Genomic DNA, 16,590 nt, shown 5'->3' on the forward strand with positions numbered 1-16,590 from the left:
AATATTTGGTAGGCTTAATAGTGGTCACCATTGTGCACAACCACTACCAAATATTTTTTCGAATAATGTGTTCCACTTTGAAGAATTTGCCTTTAGATGGTATTCGCCATACAATATTTTTGCGATTTACTTTTCTTCTTCTTTTCTCTGGCCAACTAGCACCGTTCGGCGCCAGTTGTGTTTTACGTCGGCTGGGTCTAGGAGCTAAGCCTTAAATTCCGACGCCCCAGGGAGACAGCCACCACACCTGAGGACCCTACATATCGAACCCATCAACACATGGGCCGGGACCTACGGCTTTACTTCCTATCCGAGGGAAGGCGTGATCACGGATTTTATGTCTCAGAAAATCCCATCGGCGTCGACGGGAATTGAACCCCGACTGACTGGGGTGAGAGGCAACCACGCTTACCACTACACCACCGACGCCGACGATTTACTTTTAGCTAACGCCACATTGGTCGATGCGGAGGTAGGAAAACAGCCGATGTAGTTAATTCATTTTCAACCGAATGCAAAAATCTGTTAATGAATTAAATGCTTTGGCTGTTTTCCCACTCTCCGCATCGACCAATGTGGCGCTAGCAGGAGTAAAATCATTTTATTTTGTATGGCGAAAAGCATCTAAACTCGAATTTCTCGAAATGAAAAGCTTTTATCGAAAAAAATATTTGGGAGGCACCCAACCGGTCATCATTGTGCACAACTGCTACCAAATATTTTTTCGATTAATGTGTTCCACTTCGAGAAATACGCCTTTAGATGCTATTCGCCATACAATATTTTTGCGATTTACTTTTAGCGATTTTTCGCGCATAGAAGCTAGCGCCACATTGGTCGATGCGGAGAGTAGGAAAACAGCCAAAGCATTTAATCCATTGTTGGTACAGTTCTTAATTTTACGATGGATTCAGTAGAAACCACAACAAAAATTTAATTCAGTGTGGCTGTTGGCGAGTGGTGAAAAAGCAACTTTCATAGGATCGATCGTGGTAGCTGAAGATAAGCGGAAGCACTTTTTTTCAGTACCGGGTGTGGTGCGCTGTGTGCGTTCAATGATGCAGTTTCATATGCGTCACTTCCGATGTATGTTGCAAACAACTCAACATTAGCAAAAATAGTTTTGTAAAAAAAAAATTATTTGACTTCCAATAAAATCCATAATAGAATGAAAATTTTGGGAGACAAAATTCCAAGTATTTGTGGCAGTATTCACAAAATACTGGGAAAAATTATCGTTACCTTTTTTAACGGCTAGTTCAAATGTTTTGTAGTTCGCAAATCGCTCGGTTGCAACGCTCGCATCGTTTTTGCTCCTGTTTGACGTTTGCTCACTACCGCCGCCTACTGAGTGATTTGCGTAACACAGCTTGGTTAGCATTGGGCGATTATATTTTCGTGACGATGATTTTTATCGCAATTTGTTCCAAGTGATACGTCTGTTTGTCTGTGCTTTATCCATATATTTACGAATATAAAATGTAGAACCAGGATGGCTTCCTTCGAACATTTTTCGATTCAAATTATAGTTACGGAAACACATTCGCCCAATGCTAAAAGGACTGAGTTTGGCCGACTATCAACTAGGTGGCGGTAGTGGGCAAACGTCAAACTCGAACAAAAACGATGCGAGCGCTACGGGTGGTCAGTTGGCCAACTAACAAATGTTCAAATAGACCGTTAAATCGGTGCACGATGGGAATTATCGGAGTGTTACGTCTGTTTGTCTGTGATACAGGCGTATCTGCAATGATCGATTTCTCTTCATCGATTTTCTCTTTGCTCAATAACTACCGGTGAATCATTTCCAGCTGTTTTCGTTGTTCTAGCCCAGGGATGCCAGATGATTTTTTGAAAAATCTGTATCCCATTTTTCAAAAATCTGTATCCCATACAAAATTTGGGTGAAAAATCTGTATCCCATACAAAAATAAAATAGCCCCTCTAGCTCAATAATCTGTATTTCATATAAATTGCAATCTGTACGGATGCTCAAAAATCTGTATAATACAGATAAATCTGTATATATGGCATCCCTGTTCTAGCCCTAGTCGTCCTTTATCGAAACAAACCAAGAGATCATCCTAGCAGTGAACATATTCAATTATTGTAAAAGATTGAAACTGACGACATTTTTTATGTTAATGGACTGACATATATCCACATAATCCTCACAAACACATCTTTAGTTTCAATCATGGTTTCAATTAACTCTTAGAAAATGTAGAAAATTCCTATTTGCCCGAAAGAGTACCATTTGCCATTTCGGGCAAATAGTATTCTGGCAAATGGTTTTCTGGCGTTTGTCATTCTGGAGAATGGTTTTCTGGCAAATATCGCACAATGTGAATGTAATTTACATTCACCGCGTGAAGAGTTGCCTTCACAGCTCACTCACGACTTTGGTATATGTTTGCGACCCCAATGTTATTCGGCAAAAATTTATATAAAACTACAAGGTTAAATTCATCCATACATTGTTTTTCGATAGCATGCTTCTGAACTGAGATAATAGCAAATGAATGTAAATCTTTGCAAATGAATGGTTGCAACCTTGAACTTAAGTCAAGCTATTTCGCTTTCTTCACTAAGCGCACACACCTATGACACTATTTTGCACTGTTAATTGTGGATAACTTGATAGCAAAACTAATCAAAAACCCACACGTGCGGTGGGACAAAAAGATCAACTAATAAAACTGTTGCAAACAAGTGCCGCGTGTGGAGACCGGGAACCTGTCGACCGACTCGTTCAAGCGCTCGATAAGGACTGACAATGGACTACCCGCTTTGCGCGCAGCCACAGTTGATCAGCAGGAGTAAATCAATTCAATTTTGTATGGCGAAATGCATCTAAACTTGAATTACTTGAAATACAAAGCTTTTCCCGAAAAATATTTGGTAGGCTTAATAGTGGTCACCATTGTGCACAACCACTACCAAATATTTTTTCGATTAATGTATTCCCCTACGAGAAATGTGCCTTTAGATGCTATTCGCCATACAATATTTTTGCGATTTACTTTTAGCGGTTTTTCGCGCATAGAAGCTAGCGCCAAATTGGTCGATGCGGAGAGTAGGAAAACAGCCGATGCAGATAATGGACTACCCGCTTTGCGCGCAGCCACAGTTGATCAGCAGGAGTAAATCAATTTAATTTTGTATGGCGAAATGCATCTAAACTCGAATTACTTGAAATAGATAGCTTTTCCCGAAAAAATATTTGGTAGCCTTAATAGTGGTCACCATTGTGCACAACCACTACCAAATATTTTTTCGAATAATGTGTTCCACTTCGAAAAATTTGCCTTTAGATGGTATTCGTCATACAATATTTTTGCGATTTACTTTTAGCGATTTTTCGCGCATAGAAGCTAGCGCCACATTGGTCGATGCGGAGAGTAGGAAAACAGCCGATGTAGTTAATTCATTAATTGCTTCTTCATACGGCATACGGCAGATTTTGACGCCATCGATTTGTCCAACTTGACGCTAGGATCGGCGGGTGTCGCTACTGGATGAGCATTCGCCATACCGAAACGATCGATGATGTCTTCGATGTAGGCTTGTTGATCTAACCATAGCTTCCCGTCTTCACGCTTCCTCGTGATCCTGATGCCAAGGCAATGTTGCCTAAGTACTTCATCCTGAACCGCTGTTGTAGATGGGACTTCAGCTTCTTCTTCAGCTTCCGATTATTCGTGAAAATAAGGAGATCATCGATGTAGATGGTCACGAACATAATTTTGTCTCCCCGAATTGTCCAGTACAAACACGGAACTACGCTCGACTGCTGCAGTCCAAACTCCTGAAGCACCGAATCCAACTGCGCATTCCATACGCGGCTGGACTGCTTAAGGCCGTAGAAGGCCTTCTCCCTGCTCCCCCCCCCCCCGCCCCCTCTAGCAACGCCAATGGCTAACGGCCATATCTGGCAGTGTTTTTGGATTCGATGACATTTCCCCGAATCCCATTACCTCGAATGACACCCCGAATTCCATTACCCCAGTATGTTTTTTTTTCATTTTCCTCAATGAAGGGAAGTCATGTCGTTTATCCCGTAATGAACTAGCTTGGTTGACAAAACTTCATTCAGCCTTATGTATAACCAAATCACTAAGTGGAAAATAAACGCTGTGAAAATATCTGGGTATATGAAGCTCCTGTGACCCTCTGTAAAAATCTCTGACAAAAATTATTAACGTGCACAATGCTAACATTGTTTTTTCTGTTGAAAGTGCACCGAGTTTTTGTGAACATGGTCAGGTCATGTTGAAGATAAGATGAACATTATCGTGACATTGTAAAATGAACGTTGAACAGAAAAACGTGACTGGTACATTGCTTCTTCTGAAATGCTTAAATTTGACTTGACCAGTTTTCTGGAAATTTAAGTTAAGTCTTCAAACGTCCAACTCTTAAGTTTTAGACTTAAGACGCGTTCAAGTATTTGCTTTCAAAAAATATATGAAGTTTTAATCCTATCTTTCTTACGACTTTGAACAACTATTTCTGTGCATGCAATGTTGGTATAGTAAGGATGAACCAAGGTACCGCGGTTTTCGCGTTTTTCCCGGTTCGCTGGCCATCCTGATTAAAAGAACAGCCAATAGCAAAAAAAAGAAAAACAATCTTTTAAACAATTAGTCTCGGATCAGATGACCGAAATAAATGAGCTTACATATATGGGCGACGCACTCTTCCACATAAAAGTATAATTTGAACAAACAGCCTATAATTAAAAGAAGGAATATTTTTTCAGTAAGAAAACATTATTAACGCACATATGCAACGATAGTAATAAAAATAAAATAGAATGCATGCTTAATGAAATTTTGACGGAAAAAATGAAAATAATAATTTTCTCCTTGTTTTATTTTCAGCTGAACATCTTAAGAGTCACTTTTCGCTTTATAATCAATCCGAACCTTCTATACCATATGCCACGAGTAAATCGGAATACAAAGAACACTTTCAAGAGTATGATTATAAAAAGCGGGCGCCGCTCATTAGGAGACACACAACGCTTCGAATAGAATCAGGAAACATGGATAAAAAATCCGAACATCACTCAAATTATGTGGCGTATACTACAGAGTCCATTGCGAAGTATGCTACCATTTGTACAGTATAAATCAATTGTACAATTTTTTTTGCAATATTACTTTTCAGATCTCGCCCACCCTTAATAAAACACAGTGAGAACCTTAAAACCTTTAATGGCTCAAAAAGAACTCCTGAGTACTCCGAATATCGTTCATCGTTTCTTCCATACAAACTGACTGATTTTTTAGGCGAACCAAAGAAGCTATCTAAAATGAGTTTCAAAAAAGAACAAATCCAACTTGGTGAACTAAGTTGTTCAGACTCGACATTGCACAATAAAAAGAAAGCTGAAAAAACCAACTTGAGACTGACAGGCGAGTCAATGCTGGAGCCCGAATACAAAACAAAATATATTCCATTTCAGATTGAAAAGTCACAATCGACACCACAGTTAAACAATATAAACCTTACAGGCAATTTCAGTGGAATGCCTTCCGAGTACAAAGAATGTTATAAAAGCTACGATCATTTCACCAAAAGTGCTCCGATTAAGAAATTAGATAACTTAAGTCTCAGTGGTCTTCTGGATCTCACTCCGGAGTATAAGGATCGTTTTCAGAACCCATTGATGAGTAGGTGTGATCGACCCTCATACTTGAAACGTGAAGATAATCTACATTTGGATGGAGAATTTATTAACCGTATGCCGGAATATTGCAGTAGCTATCGGAACCCTAACATAGTCAACAAGCCTCAAAAGGCTAAACCAAAGGATACAATATTGCACCTCGAAGGATGCATGACCCACGAGCCCATATATAGGTTTGTAAAGGAGAATGAAAATAATGTGCATATTATCAAAATCCATGATTAGGCAAATCACATAAAAAAGAATAATACCACAAATTTTATCTGCGCTGAAAGACGGCTTGCGGTTGAAATTACTATTCTGAGGATCAACATAAATGCACAACGCCACTTGATTTATGCAAACTGAGTTTAACAGATTAATGTTTTAAATTTCGCATCTGATTTACAATTAAAAAAAGTTTCTGGTGGCAACCGGATTCGAACCAAGAATCTTGAGATCACCAGGCTCGCACGCCACCACTCGGCTATCGAACCGGTCACGGTGCTCCATTTACCGTTATTATAAAATAAAATATACCATCAAAACTTGAAACGCCATTCTCTTTATTTATCTATCCTACACCTCTGAACAAATTTTTAAAATCATCGTTGGACGAATTTTTGAGTTACACCCTTTTAAAGGGCCTAACCTCTAAAAAATCAAGTTTTCTATAGAATAACACCACATTTCATAATAGAATCATGAATTAAAGGCATCAATGACAGAAATTATCATGAACAATATTGAAATTTGGTAGTATGCATCCATATGAATATCGGTGGAGTGCATTTTGTATTAAAATTTGTCATTACGTCAATATACGGTAGAAGTTCTTAGGGCCTATTGAAACAAATTCAATTAAAAGTATATTGTATTGTGATTCCATATGTCAATAGATGTTCATATTACTGTCAGTCATAGCGATAGTATTCACATGCATATCAGCACCAACATTTCAAAAGGACGTAACTGATCTTCAAAACAATATCTTTTCGCATAGCTGTAGATCGCATCTCATCTTTCCCGGGACACCAAAAACCACTATCGGAAAGAATTGCAATTCCTCTGTCTAGTAGTGGTTGCACATTGCATCGGAGAGATAAAGGTTTGGTTTCGGCAAGCAGTTTCGTCGTTTTGAAATGTGAAGAGCATACACTCCCTATACAGAAAATCTGCCTTAAAAATAATAGTCAAATATGGGCAACCACAAATTAAACAAAAAGAAATATGTATGTGTGCCAAACGGTTTAAGTTAAAAGTATAGAAAACTAAAACATTGAAAGGACAAAAGACAAAAAGTCGAATCAGGCTTCAAATAATCACACATCAAATGATGCATGAAAATTCTTTCTTTATTTTTGAAATATGTAGGTAAGACCTTTTGTCTCTACTAATTTTATTTTTTTCGACCTTACAAGAAAAATTATCGCGATAAGTTATGCAAAAATGTAAATAGATATGCGCGATTACATTTAATCGTTTCGGTGTCTTCTGCGCGGTCAATCATTAGTTATTTTCCGCATTTATTTTAGAAGACACGAACATATGATGTACTGGCGACGATCTATTAGCGATTTTGAACATTTTTGTGCGATAATCCACGGCGAAACGCGCAATATTGTCCTCGATTTTTTTTGCATTTCTACATTTGTTCTTCTCAGCCTCAACATTCCAAGAGTGCGTAACTGCTTTGCAAAACAACACTTTTTTTTTCAAAGCTAGGGCGTAGACAAAAAAAAAATGCTCCTCTTTCGATGGATTACATTAGAGGGGTGACATACAATCTACATCCATAGAAGAAGGAGCCGTATCATCAACCAGTTACGCCCTTCTGAAATGCTGAAGCTGAAAAGATAAATCGTACAAATTCTGGAGCAACATTTGAAAAGGGCCTACAAGCATTGGTAAATAATGACTTTACACGTAACATTGGTAAACAATGACTTATTAACACAAACTAAGACAGTTTTCAGATAGAGCAAACATCGATCTTTCTGATAACGGTGTTCATTTGCGTGGGCGGGCTGCTGTTATGCCCTCAAAGCGATTTCGAAAAAAAGGCACAAAACCTGTTGGGTCCTTTTCAAATGTTGCTCCAGGAATGAAATAAAAAATGAAAGACAATAGGTCGAAGAAAAGTTAAATTAGTAGGGACAAAAGGTCACCCTTACATGTTTTAAAAGAAGAAAGAATTTTCACCCAGAATATTATGTTTGATTATTTGTTGCCTGTTTCGACTTTTTGTCTTTTGGCCTTTCGATATTTTGAATTTCTAATCTTATAACTTAAGATATGTAGCACACATACATTTTTCTTTTTGTCTAATTTGTGGTTGCTCATATTAAATATTTTTGACAAATTTTGACTATTGTTTTTAAGGCAGCTTTGCTATATAGAGAGTGTACGCTCTTAATATATCGGTGCTAACGTTTCGAAATGACGAAACTGCTTGCCGAAACTAAACCTTTATCTCTCCGATGCAATGTACAATTACTACTGGACGGAGGACATGCAATTCTTTCCGATAGTGGTTGTTGGTGTCCCGGGAAAGATGAGATACGATCTACAGCTATGGGAAAATATATTGTTTTAAAGATTAGTTACGCCCTTTTGAAATGTTGATGCTGATATGCATGTGAATACTATCGCTATGACTGACAGTAATATGAACATCTATTGACATATGGAATCACAATACAATATACTTTTAATTGAATTTGTTTCAATAGACCCTAAGAACTTCTACCGTATATTCACGAAATGACAAATTTTGATACAAAATGCACTCCACCGATATTCATATGGATGCATACTACCAAATTTCATCGTTTTTCATGATAATTTCTGTTATTCATGCCTTTAATTCATGATTCTGTTATGAAATGTAATGTTATTCTATAGAAAATTCGATTTCTTAGAGGTTAGGCCCTTTAAAAGGGCGTAACTCAAAAATTCGCCCAACGATGATTTTAAAAATTTGTCCAGAGGTGTAGGATAGATAAATAAAGAGAATGGCGTTTCAGGTTTTGATGGTATATTTTATTTTATAATAACGGTAAATGGAGCACCGTGAAAGGAAACATAATGCACACAAGAAGCGTTTATGGGTTGAAGATTATGTTTTGCCAAAGTAAATTTGAAAACATTTTTGTGCTTGTCATAAGGTGTCATAATGCATCACTGAGCTTTCATAGGAATCATCGACTTTTTGCTTTTCAATGATTATTTGCCTCGCGTTTTTGAAGTGATAAAAAATTGACAATTCTGCAGCAATGCCACTGAAAAAGTATCATCGCAATCACTGCGAGTGAGCATATAGGATGATACGTTTTCATACAAATATTCGCTTTCGTGGCTGAGAATTATCACCATAACCATAACCGCAAGCCGTCTTTCAGTGTACAGTGGGGATTCGCTCGTTGGGTCATGACTGCGCCCCGATTAGCGAATCGTGTTCGTTCGTTGGGGCAACTGACAGGTGATCAAAGTGCCCTAGGCACACGCAAGTGACGAGAAATACGTCACGAAACACTCACAAATACACTTGCACAAACGTTCTGTATATAGGAGCTGCGATGCGACGGTGGTCAGACGTCAAACTCGTTTTGACATCGATTTTGACATTGACAGTGCTTTTTAGTTGGGGTTTGCCCCAACCAGCGAACATTCAACCATCGAGACAGCCCATCTAACGAGCCGCCAACGAACTAATCGGGACTGTATACAACGAATTGTTGGATTAATTGCTACAGTCATGACTCGCTGGTTGGGGGCTTAATAGTTGGGTGACTTTTTAGTTGGGGCCCCGTTAGTTGAGCTGTCAGCCAACTAAAAAGTACCAGGATGTCATAATTCAATGTCAAACTCAAAATGACAACCAATCTGTAATTCCGAGGGGCGAGCTAATGAGTTTTTGGTTCCTTAAACTTTACTAATAATCGAAAAGAATTTCTATTTCATATTTCTTCAAAAAAAAAAAAAAAAAGAATATGTCTGGAGCTCGATTTCAATAGGTCGTATGTGCTTTCGTCGATATAAAATTCGATCAGTTTATTTTAGTTATTGTAGCAATATGGAAGATATTGTTGAGACTTTTAATGATGGAATGGAAAGCTTATTTTGTGAGGATTCTGCTGTATGTATCAACTTTGTTCAATTTCAACGGTTTTCGCTACAATAAGCGAATCCAACTGATCGAATTTTTAATCGACGAAAGCACATACGACCTATTCAAATCGAGCTCCAGATGTACATGATGATGATTAACCTGGGCTTGTTAAGGGAATATCTGTAAATAAAAAGAAAATCGCGTTAAGTACTGTTCCTTTGAATTCCACTAAGAATTTGCATCCTTTGACAGTATTTCGACCTCAACTGTAAGGTCGTCTTCAGTGTCTTGTACTTGACTCGACTATGTACAATTACTTCGAAACAAATGCAAAACATCGGTAATCTTTATTTTGTCGATCATTGAAAGCGTTTTGTGCTTGCTTTTGGTCCAGGTGGTTTCATAAACATCTATATTTTCACTTCACCGACTAAAAATGGGTGAAAATAATTATTTTCTGCATTGGCCATATATGTATCTTGCAAAACGTATCAGTTTTGCTCTAAATGTGAAACAAATTGAAAAATTTTCCTTTTTGCTTCCAACCTGAACATGATTTTAAAAAAACAATGCGCACGCCCCTTGTGCTGCTGTCACTTCACCCAACTAGCGAATCGAATTCGTTGGTTGGGTGGAGGTTGTGGCTCAACGAGCGGGTTCCGACTGTATCTGATAGGGATTATTTGCGTTTGTCATTTGCACTCAAGTGACATGAGTGCGATAGTTGCGCCATCTCTAAATAGTTGCCAGTTAGGTTTCGTTATTGAAATGATGGTTGAAAGGGTTTACACACATTTTGTATGCTAACCAAACGTCTGTTATCTGTGGTTTAGCTCTAAAACTGAAAATGTAATTAATACATATTTGTGTTGTTTCGAAATAGCTTAGTTTTATATGAATAAAATTTTTTTAGCGTGTGTCTTCTTCTGCATAACAAAACACACACGGTAACAGAATTCAATTTTGAGCTAATGTGAACAGCTTCAATGCGATATTTTCATCAGTTTAAGCCGTATAAATATGATAATGCCAAGGATATTACTATACGTTGACTGGTTTTTAGCATTTAGCCCAGTGCTAGCGCTGGAAATGCACTTCACTCATTTTTTGTGTTGTCCCATGTTAGATGCAATTTGTGTGAATCTTGCTCATTTTAGAGTAACTTTTTCTTAGCGTGCAAGCGATATTGAGCTTCTCGAGAATTTTTAGCATTTCGACAAGTTTCTCTTCAACTTCTAGGTTGCGTGCCAGGGTATAATGTGTGTTGGGCACTTTGCGACGATTACCTCAAATCCACACACCAGCGCACAATTTGCGCGCCGATTGCCTATGCGCTAAGTTTTTCACTAGACAAATCACTATTAATCAGTGGTTTATTGAAGTAAAAGCGTTGTTACCGTCAATAATATCTTTGTTATACATTACTTACAGACATAAGGAAGTTCAATGTTTAAGACAAAAAAATGGATCCGAATCCTAAGAGAGATAGAGCTTTTGGCGTGAACTATTTTAATACTTGTTTATTTACATTTTGTATGGCGCACAACACGGCGCATGGGCTATCGGCGCACAAGTTGTTGACCTGTATGCGGTTTTCAGAAAAGATTCGCAATAACTAAACGAAAACAATTCGCGACTACGAAGTTGAAAGGAATTCCAACTCTGTCGCACTAATGTAAAACCTCGTAAGAAACTGTCAGAATGTCACATTCGTCATTTTCGAAGTCGCGAATACTACAGCCTCCCAGTACACAGGGTCGAATATTTGTCAAAAAAGAAACCAGTGATAAAAGACAATTACACCGTATTCGGTCAGAAGCTTGAACATAACTAACATAAGACAACGGACAACACATATAACACCCAGTGCAGAATTTTCCGTTTGAAAAAAAGTTTTCCTTGATTGGAGCGGGAATCTAACCCACACTCCGAGGCTCACGAGACATCTAAACGACTGACGCCGCTAACCGCCACGAAGCCCGCGAAACCAATGATCAAACATTTTGTTTGACTTGATCGAATTTTCATTAGTGTCAAACAAATCTAGCAAACATAGAACCCATTCAAATCGAAAGCCAGAAATGGTTGTGTACTTGAGGTCTTTGTTCTCTATCAATATTGACGAATAAATGTGAGGTGATTAAAAGGTAAAGGCAGTACTTTGACAAACACCTGAATGGCATGAAAAAGCTGTGTTCAGTCCACCCCTCTCGTTTTTACAGTGTAGCAAGCAATTGGCTTCTTTAGCGATGTTGAGATAATTCCATATTCTAAATCTGCATGCAAAACAGAGCTAAAATCCAAATTTTCATGAATTTTGGTGCCCCTCAATTTGAAGTTTGTATGGGAGCGATTTGTCGAATCACCCCTCGTCGCATTTTGTACTGGATGGAACTGTCAAACAGTTACCCAGCTGTCAAAAGGTGATTTCAAAAAATCTCTTTGAAATTGATTTTAGGTACCAAAATAAAGTTCTAAAAATGTGATAAAAATCATAGTGGCATCACAGACAAACAGACGTATCACTTGGAACAAATTGCGATAAAAATCATCGTCACGAAAATATAATCGCCCAATGCTAACCAAGCTGTGTTACGCAAATCACTCAGTAGGCGGCGGTAGTGAGCAAACGTCAAACAGGAGTAAAAACGATGCGAGCGCCGCAACTGAGCGATTTGCGAACTACAAAATATTTGAACTAGCCGTTAAAAAGGTAACGATGAGAAGTGACTAGAGTGCGACGTCTGTTTGTCTGTGGTGGCATAGTGGAAGAAGGTGCTCTTTCGTATAACATCAAAAAATCGATACATTTTTCTTAATTTTAAAACCCAATTGTCCGTACATCAATTTTTCGTCAAAATAATTTTTCATTCAAATGTTTATATCTTTTGTACGACAATCAGAAACGCTGTAATTTTGACCAATCATAAACCATATATTGAAGCTCCATTGGTAAAGTTTTCTGAGAGTTATAGAACTTCTAGTAAAGCTTGATGGTTTATTAAACAAAATTTCAACATGTACTCTATATCTCAAATAATATTGGATGTAATATAGCGCATTTAGGGAGCATCCATTAAGTATGTCACGCTAAAATCGGGAATTTTTGACCCCCCTCCCCCCTTCGAACGGGATTTTCCTATACTTAATACCAGAGCGTTAATGATTAATCATAAATTTAATCATGATTAATGATTAATGATTAAGATTAATCAAAAATCAGTAATCATAATCACCAAAATTTCTCATTTAATCATTAATCATTAATCTTAATCACACTGACTTCGCAATTTAATCATTAATCAGTAATCATAATCATAAGAAAAAAAAATAATCAATCATTAATCATTCATCACCAAAAATTTTTCACCATATAAAATATATGATCCAATTTGAATTGGTTCAAATGCTGTTCTTCTTGATTATTTTTTCAATAATCTCCCAGACAGAGTTACCTTTTACTTTTGGAACTTCAAAAATATTTTAAACAATAATTATATTTTAATCATTTCCTGTTTTTTGTGATTGATTAATCATGATTAATCATGATTTTTAATCAATGAGCCATTTTTAATCATTAATCATAATCAATAATCACAGATAAAATCAATTTTAATCATTAATCATAATCATTAATCATCCCAAAAATCAAATTAATCATTAATCATAATCAATAATCACCGAAATTTGAATTTTAATCACCAATGATTAATCATGATTAAAATATTTGTTAATCATGAACGCTCTGCTTAATACATTGCTTGTCACACTTTCAAAAAACCCCCCTCCCCCCTAGGACCGTGACGTACTTAATGGATGGCCCCTTAAGGCTTTTTACGGCATCATCAGCATCGGCAGCCATGTTGGATATGTGGCTCGAAATTTCAAAGTGATAATTTTCTGCAACCAAAGCGAATATTCGTATTCGTATGAAAAAGTATAATTCTATATGCTCACTCGCAGTGATTGCGATGATACTTTTTCAGCTGCGTTGCTGCAGAACTGGCAGTTTTTTATCACTTAAAAAACGCGAGGCAAACAATCATTGAAAAGCAAAAAGTCAATGATTCGTTTGAAAACTTGGTGATGCAGCAAGACACCTTAATTCAACACTGGACTATCGCAGTAGTTTTCAAGAGTGCGAAAACGCAAATAAAAGTGCGCGATTGCATCCAATCGACTCGGTGTCTTCAGAGCACTTATTCAGCATACATCGAAGAATTAGTGCGCCGAAGGCATCAATTTGATTTGATGCAATCGCGCAGTTTTATTTACGTTTTCGCATTATGAAAACTCAGTGCGCAGTCCAGTGGTGAACTAAATGCGGTATATTTTCAAACTTTTTTGAGGGAACACTTACACATGAACATTAAGGACAAACGTCTTGAAATCCCGCTTCAACTGTGCATCAAAACTTCAGACGCACAAATCTCAAGAAACAAGCTTCAAACAACAATGCATTTTATTATTCTGTCCTTGCTCACTTGTAATAAGCTTAAAATAAGAAGTTCAGGTGCGCTGGTTTTGTTTACGAGGAGATTTGTGCCCTCAAAATCGTGAGTAGGTGCCAAAGTCGGCCATTGTGGCGGCCATATTGGGATTCTAACAAGTCCGTCCTTTAATACACAATCTTTTTGTAATGAATTCTTTCACTACAAAAAAAATATGAAAAATCTGTTTTTGTAGTTGACGATGTTTATAAATTTATTATATTTTACACATATGATCTGCCAAACGTTTTCCATTAATAAAAGTGTATTAATTGAACGAAAAATGTATAGAACTTACTCTGCATATGTAGTTAAGTAGGCCCTGTATGAAAATATTGCATTAACCGTGTTGTGGCCAGCAAAAAAAAACAACCGTAGAATGCCGGCTGGAAACCCGGGTACCCACGAAACTGAAAGGATCATATCTCCGTCAATTTTCCTTCGATTTTTTTTTGCTTATTCAACTCACAAACTCATTATATATTGATATCATATTTGGTTAGACCGGTCCGATCAGTGTGGGTGTCGGAAAATCCGGATTACCGGACTTATGTTTCTATACATTGTTTTGTTTTTCGCTAGGTTAGTGGCAATATCGGTATCAATCATCCTAAAATTGCTTCAGTATATACCCAGACAACCAGTAATCGTATAAGATGTTGCATAAGATGATAAAGTGGTGGCCATATGCGTGCATGCCTCCCGCTTAAACATCCTATGCAACATCTTATACGATCACTGGTTGACTGGGTAGTATCTGACTAGCCTGAGATCATAAAACGTGTTGACTTTGTAGCTGCGATTTCGGATCAGGTTGCCCGTGGAGCCATGGCCGGCAATGACCACTATACGGTATCCTAGGCTCAAAAATGTGGGATTCAAAATGGTATAAGGACATGCTCCCAAAAATCCGGATTTTCCGAAAACTACAGTCATCAGATCAGCGTTACCAAATATTTTCTAAAGAATGAATGAGTTTCTGAGTTAAATGAGCCAAAAATTTTTAAAATCGGTGAAAAATTGACGGAAATATGGCCACTTCAGTTTCGTGGGTACCCGGGTACCCTGCCGGCATTCCACGTAATAAAAAAAATCAGAAACCCCTCCCCTTGCCCCTCCTCACTTGGAAATTCAGTCAACTCCATTAAAAGATGTATATTCACGAGTTCTTAGATCTAGCAGAGTCAAAACTTCCTACTATCAATAATCATAAAAATATCGAGATTTGAAATCGAAAAAGGTACCCGGGTACCCTGCTGGCCACATAAGGGTTAAAAAAGTTCGAAGTAGATGAAAACACTTAGCACTTTTATCGATCAAAACATGATAATTTTCCAAATGATACTCTGAGCATATAGGGTAGAAGCTTCAGTTTTGGTCAGCCCGGAGTTTTAGCCATAGTGCGGTATTCAGCCTGTTACGATCTAAATCAGTATAAATTTATTTTTTACTAGTAGATTCTAATATAATATGATGATAACAGGTGTATATTTTAATGAAAAACTGGAAGAAAAATATAATTTTCCTTAAAAAATCAGCTCCCATATATCTGTTTTGGCCAGGGTGCTTCTAATTTGGCCACTCCCATAAGAAATACAAGTGATTGACCAAAATAGAAACCAAAGCTGAGAATATGGCCAAAACTGCGGCAATACTTCTATTTTGGCCAGTGCCACTTTTAATACAAAAATCAAGTATTAGATCGAAACCTTTCATTTGACACATTGGTAGTTTTCATTGCATTATTGGTTATTTTTATAAAAATGATTTCCCTTAGACTGGCCACAACGTCTCAGGCCACAACTGGTGCCTGCACCCTACAGATTTTTCATTTTTTTGTAGTGAATAAATAACCTCAATCTAAGCTTCACATGAAAGCCTGAAGAATCAAGCTGTTACAAAAAAAAATGAAAAAGTTTCATAATGTACATATAAAGATATAATGTTTTAAAAATTTGTGAACCCTTTATTAGGCAGTGGCAGTGGGTAAGTAAAAGAACTTTCGGTAATAAATGGGGTCTGCGACCAGCAATGATTCATTGGATTTACACGGCTATCGTAAGACCCAGAATTACATATTCTGCATTAGTATGGTAGCCAAAAACTAAGCAAAAAATTTCGATAAAAAAGTTAAAAAAAACTACAAAGGCTGGCTACCGTGTCTACTACTGGTACAATGCGTAGCACTCCTACAAAAGCACTACCGTCAAACCAACGGGGGTAGACGGTAGATGCAATTCTTGATCTTCTTCCATTACATCAATATATGTTCAACTAGAAGCAGAAAAAGCCGCACAATCAAGGTCTTCTATGAT

At 37.4% G+C, this 16,590-nt stretch overlaps 1 protein-coding gene across 2 annotated transcripts in view; it reads left to right on the forward strand.

The window, feature by feature from the left end:
- Window positions 1-16,590, forward strand: part of LOC109415008 (uncharacterized) — a 49,650-nt gene that overhangs the window by 24,886 nt on the left and 8,174 nt on the right. The window contains exons 4-6 of one of the 2 annotated variants that reach the window (XM_029873129.2): window positions 4,884-5,109; window positions 5,173-5,241; window positions 5,295-5,429. In XM_029873129.2, coding sequence (XP_029728989.1) covers window positions 4,884-5,109; window positions 5,173-5,241; window positions 5,295-5,316 — 317 coding nt within the window. In that variant the 3' untranslated portion in view covers window positions 5,317-5,429. Of the gene's footprint in view, window positions 1-4,883; window positions 5,110-5,172; window positions 5,869-16,590 lie in introns of those variants that run through there. The other variant, XM_019688876.3, reaches the window with a different exon arrangement.

This window comes from Aedes albopictus, chromosome 2, assembly GCF_035046485.1.
Source record: "Aedes albopictus strain Foshan chromosome 2, AalbF5, whole genome shotgun sequence".
NCBI classification, from domain to species: Eukaryota; Metazoa; Arthropoda; class Insecta; order Diptera; family Culicidae; genus Aedes; species Aedes albopictus.